Source organism: Eleutherodactylus coqui, chromosome 6 (assembly GCF_035609145.1).
Source record: "Eleutherodactylus coqui strain aEleCoq1 chromosome 6, aEleCoq1.hap1, whole genome shotgun sequence".
In the NCBI taxonomy this organism is placed as follows: Eukaryota; Metazoa; Chordata; class Amphibia; order Anura; family Eleutherodactylidae; genus Eleutherodactylus; species Eleutherodactylus coqui.
Genome location: NC_089842.1, coordinates 118,451,088 through 118,456,791, shown reverse-complemented (window position 1 = coordinate 118,456,791; position 5,704 = coordinate 118,451,088). Strand labels below are relative to the sequence as shown.

The 5,704-nt window shown below is 42.0% G+C and overlaps 1 protein-coding gene across 1 annotated transcript; it reads left to right on the top strand.

Annotated features, from left to right (window-relative positions):
• The first annotated feature begins 664 nt into the window (after window positions 1–664).
• Window positions 665–3,621, top strand: NPPC (natriuretic peptide C). Its single transcript, XM_066605724.1, has 3 exons — window positions 665–791; window positions 1,773–2,081; window positions 3,387–3,621. Exons 1-2 carry the CDS (start codon window positions 699–701, stop codon window positions 2,070–2,072), a joined length of 393 nt encoding a protein of 130 aa, XP_066461821.1. The 5' UTR covers window positions 665–698; the 3' UTR covers window positions 2,073–2,081; window positions 3,387–3,621.
• Window positions 3,622–5,704: the final 2,083 nt, after the last annotated feature.

Genomic DNA, 5,704 nt, shown 5'->3' with positions numbered 1-5,704 from the left:
ACTTAAAAGTTTGTAAACCTTTGAGCAACACTGAAAGTTTGAGGAGAGGGAGAATGAAAAGAAAATGAAAGAGGAAATAGAATTATAGTGGGTACTGGAATACTGCCATACAGTGCCCAAATAATACCTCCAAACTTGCAAAATATTGAGGGTAAATAAACTGCATAGTATTCTATAACAGTGAATGTGTTAATGGTAAAGCCCCTGGGAGTCTAGGACAATGAAATGGTTAATAGTAGAGTTCCCAGTAGTCTAGAGCAATGAGGGTTTATATTTTCCCCTCTCATTCTGCCAGTCCTTGTGTTTCCAAGTGTCCAGATTGTAACCTCATAACACTGGTCCTGGGGACAAGAGAGATAGGGGATCAGGGACAGAAACAAGGGACAGGGACAAGAAGACAAAGAGAATATACAGAATATTAATGTAAATTAAAAGGCAAAATCAACCCCCTCTTTTCTTTGATACATCAAGTAACCCATACTAAATATATACTTGCAACATGTCCTATATACAACTAATATAATACATAGGAAATATGGAAATTCTGGACAAGATAGTCAGAAGAAAATAAGCAGCCAATGGGTAGAGTGTGAGTGGGATGGCACCCCTGGTGGGGCATGAGAGATATAAGGAGAGGACTATAGCTCAGACCTGGAAGGACGCATAGAAGACTCCACCAGGGCAGTAGAAGCAGGGAGATGCATTACAAGCGCAGCACTTGCCTTGGATTACTCATGATCCTCATCTTCTGCAAGCAGCAAGCGAGAGCCAAACCGATGAGCAGCCTGCAGGTGAGATCCATGCACTACTTCATTATATGTTATGTTACATTCTAGATACATTGTTTTAGGGCTGAGCTCAGGAGAGGAATAAAAGAAACATATGGATGAGTCTTTAAAGGAGTCCTTCTATTCTCCAACCTGTGACTTTCCAGCTGTTGTGAAACTGTAACTCCCAGGATGCCCTGACAAGTGAAGGCTCTCCAGTTGTAGCTTCACAACTGCTGGAGATACACTTTCATGACCACAGCATATTCAGTAACATTTACCCATGATCTGACCAGCCTGAATTGCTAAAGGTGCAACCAACTATGTCACTATGGTGACTTTCCTTCCAAAAGACGATGCACTGTGATCACGATTTGTGTGCAACTGCATGTTGTCTTATGGGAGCTAGAGGGTTAATGCAGTGAGGGACATTTAGAATCAAAACTGGTGCAAAGGAAAAGCAGAGCTGTTGTCTTTAGCAACCAATAAGATCTCATTTTGAGGTTATTGAAGGGCATGGGCAATTACTTGACTTTCCCTGTACTCAAGTTTTCATGAATCTCTCCCACTATATCCCAAATATGACGCCGATTCGAATACTTGCACTAGAACGTGAGACAAACTACAAATAGAAATTCTAAAATTCATTGAGAAAACCAATTTATTGCATACGATAATAGAATGATATGGTTAGCTGATATGGGCAACTAAACTTTTCATTCCTTTTAATATATCTTTCCCAACTATCACCTAAACTATTTTTGTTTACTCAGGCTCTGCTGTGTACAGATGTAGCAGAGCTGCATGTGCGTGATGCAGTAGTTGAATTGGTTATTATGAATAATTCCTTTCAATGGGATATCTGTGATTTTACATAGGACTGTAGGTAAACCTACTTCATTATGCTGCATGAACAATGCAGAGTTAGATGACAGAGTCAGCTCTGCTATATCTGTACAAGATACAGTGGTGATTCTACCATATATTAATAATTTGCTCTTACAGAGTTTGTCCAGGTTACTCGAGGACAACTTTGACCGCTCCTATGGGTCCGATGAAGCAGATCATGGGGAGTTGGTACCAAATGACTCACTGGACCAGCTGCACCCTGACAACCAGTGGAACAAAAACAGGGTTGATCAAACGGAGGGTTCCCATTTAAATGAAATCACCCTGCAGCAGCTGCTCAGTGACCCAGCAGGCGCCTCCAGAAGATTCCAGCAGAGGAGCAAGAAGGGCTTTTCTAGGGGATGCTTCGGGGTGAAGCTGGACAGGATCGGGTCACTCAGCGGTCTGGGCTGCTGAAGTATCCAGGTGAGTTGGTATAAAATCACATCAGTGTACTGAAGCAAGTTGCAGCAGTCAGGGCATGCTGGAGGTTGTAGTCTGAGATGACTATTGTGCATTGGGGCATGTCAGATGCTCTTGTATTATAACTGGATCTTGCTATGCACAGCCTAATGTATTACAGACAGTAGTGATTATATCACACTTATAACATACAGAAGTGGGTTAAGCTGGTGGAGGTTGGAAGGCCAGGATACATAAAGTACTGATATTAATATATTGATAGTAATGAATGTGTTGGGTTTTTTTCTCTAAAATTAAGTGAATTTTATCTGATTGCCCTGTGAGATAAGAAAAAAGCAGCAACCAGAACTGCCACCAAAATTATAAGAACAAGAATAGTAAAGCTACTCATTAAAGACACAATACTCTTGAGCTAGAAAGTCATTTTACTAATTGTCACCACTCCCTCCAAGATCGTGCAATTTGGGGTGTTATTAGTCCTTCGTTCAAGGTGGCGGGCACAGGTGTCTGGTGCCAGGCTTTGGGCACACTCTTACATGAGATCCAGATGCCTTTATCTCTCCTGTCTCCTTGATCTTTCATAGACTTTTTATTTGATTTCCCTCTCCAGCAGTAAGTGACAGCCTGGCAGGAAGAGCTGAGTAATTACCGCTGTCCAGGGTGCTGACAGCATGCAGAGCCTCTCAGCTGCCCCTGCTGGGAAGGGCTAAATGTAGAGTCATGATGGGATTTAATATCCAAGGAGAACATAATTTATTAACTTATAATGATGCTATGAAGAAACAACATTCCCAATATAATTATATGATGGTCTAGATATCTGTGCAATCCACACAATTATGGACCATCCACTGTAACTGATGGAGCAGGGACAAACTTGTCAGATGTTGCAAAGCTAGCCTGATGTATCAGAGCTAACTTACTTGTTAGAAGTCATATCTTGACCTGTTATGTCTATGCAGGTAAATAGTGAATCATGGTGGTGCAGTTACATGATTAATTGAACTCTACTACATCTGTGCATCCATATTATATCCCGATGGTTAAAACCTTGTATCCAACAGAGAGTTATGTAAGTGTAGTCCAGAGAAAAGGAACTGTTTGCATGTCAGAACAGCAGTAAGGATACTTGCTCTTTTTAGATACTCCCTGTCTGAACACTATGTGGGTAATGTATAGTTTCTAGTGCAGGGGAGAAGCTGCGCCCCTTCTGAACGGTTGCTGTCGGTTAGCACTGTTACTATTTGTACTGATTCTTATAATGGTATTGCTATAATAGTTCAGCTGTCACCCTTCATCTCCTTACAGATTGAAAATGAATTTCATGTGCCAGTTATTATTCAGGTCCACAACAAACACCCTGTTAATTGCCGTTAATGTCCATTATGCCTCTGCCATCACCCGGTCACTGTTGCTGTCCTTTCTCCGACCTATGCAGAATGGTCGTCACTTTGAAGAATAGAAATTTATTTTGGACTCTGCCTGTTCCATGAGCGCTGTATGTTGTAACTTGTAAATGTGACAATAAAGTTGTTTCCACGTTTGTAGTTCTGCTTTCTGTTTATAGGAGGATGACACTGAAAAATGCAAACTACTGAGAACTGTCTGCTTAGGTGCTGCAGCGACTCCCCCATGCTTTACACTGCAGTTCTGCTTCAAAGTTCAGTGGTTCCAGCTTAGTTGCATTGTCAATTGGAGTCTGAGGTAGTCTGAAATCTACCTCCTCTCTCACCAAGGATTGAGGGCTGTGTTCCTCCCCATTCTTACATAACTGCTGTTCTACCTACTCAGTTTGGGGGGAATTGATTGTGTACTGCAGTATGTTTTTGCTATAAACTGTGCTAAAAATTGTCACACCATTGCATGCATTGCTTGTCAAAGGATGGAAAAGTGGGGACATAGTGCTTCAAAAATTACAGAAGATGGCCATATTCACTGGTATACAGACAAAAAATACAAGGGCAGGCATAGACACCACATTCCTCAGCATGCAGATGAACTATATGGAGAAGCATTGTGCAATATACTGATGATCAACCACCCACATGCCTAACATATATTGGGGGATTAGCTGTTTAGTATTATACTTGCACACAGATGAGGTATGCAAAGAGTGCTAGACCAACTGATACATGTGCTGCGCCATGCAGGCTTATAACCTATTAATGATGCCACATACAATTTGGTCCAGCACATTGCCCTGCACCTCAAAAGTAAACCCCATTGGACCAATACACTGGACTCCAAAATGCTTGCTGCAAAAATAATGATACATATCATTTATTTTCTGGTTTTAGGAAAGTCCAAAATATGTCAAATTTATTGAGAAGCATGTGCCATTTAATATATTTGGTGCAATTCACTCGAGCAAACTTCTTTTAGACTGATCTATGAAATGCCGGTCTTACTAAATGTGGGCCATAATCTTCTGTATATAAGCACATGGGGGCCTGGAAGTGACTGCAAAGAGTAATTACACACTACAAGCAGCTGCAAGAAGACACTATGGAATAGATGCACTGAGACACGGAGACTACCAGCGATGTTTGCATTAACCCTTTTATAATTTATACCTCTTCATTATCCTACTCAATCAGGAAATTTGGCATTAACCCCTTCACTACACTAAACCTCTCACAACCGGTGGATGCTGGGAATGTTCACAGGATATCAATTCTATTCATCGCCAGATAATGAATCATCCTTAATGATCCACCACTGTTCCTAGTTTACTCTTTTTATACAGGTTGGATGATTGCATTTAGAATGCATTTGTCAACCGGCAATACCCTAATGTGATGCTCTTGTAAGTGGGGCATCGTATATAAATGAGGATGGTGTCACATTGCAGTCTGTGACTCCAGCGCTGGTTCTGTCCTAGTTTCTGTCTTTCATGCGGTCTTCTTTCTATCCAGTGTAAAAGACTGACAGGGAAGGTAACTATGTAGAAGGAGATCAAAGAGGTCCTTGTCTTACAAATTCCCCCCTATGGTTCCGTCCTGGTTTCCATCCCTATGTGGTTTTTATTTAGTTACTTTACACATTTATATAGCACATACTTATTCCGCAGCGCTCTGTATCACATACTGTCACCAGTGAGGCTCATAGCCTAACTTCACCTATCAGTATGTTTGTGGGGGAAAACTGGAGTACCCACGTAAACATGGGGAGAACATACAAACTCCATGCAGATGTTGTCCTCAGCGGGATTTGAACTCAGGAACTAGTGTTATAAGCCCTACCCTGATGTATGGGGTATGGGGGGGTTGAAATATAAGCCCTTCCGTGAAAATAAGCCCGAGCTACACTAGGTGAAAAAAAAACCACACAGCAATACTCACCTAGCCACCAGTGTCTTGGTCCATCACGCTGGTCTCACCGGGGCTGCTGTGTCCTCCGCACTGACAGAGGATTCTCTTCTTGGTAACGGGGCTTTAAATACCCCACATCCAGCAAGCGAGCACTGTGATTGGATCGAGCGCCAGCCAATGAGAGCCAGTGCTTTATCATTCACAGCCATTCAGTAAAGGACATCACTGAATGGCTTAGATTGGTTCATCGAGTGCCGGCTCTGATTGACTGGCGCTCATTCCAATCACACCACTCACTTGCTGGAGGCGTTGCTT

What these genes read in the sequence shown, in the direction of transcription:
- NPPC (XM_066605724.1), top strand. Translation starts at nt 699, where the DNA reads ATGCATTACAAGCGCAGCACTTGCCTTGGATTACTCATGATCCTCATC. An exon ending in AACCGATGAGCAGCCTGCAG is followed by an intron (nt 792 to 1,772) that starts GTGAGATCCATG and finishes TTGCTCTTACAG; the next exon opens with AGTTTGTCCAGGTTACTCGA.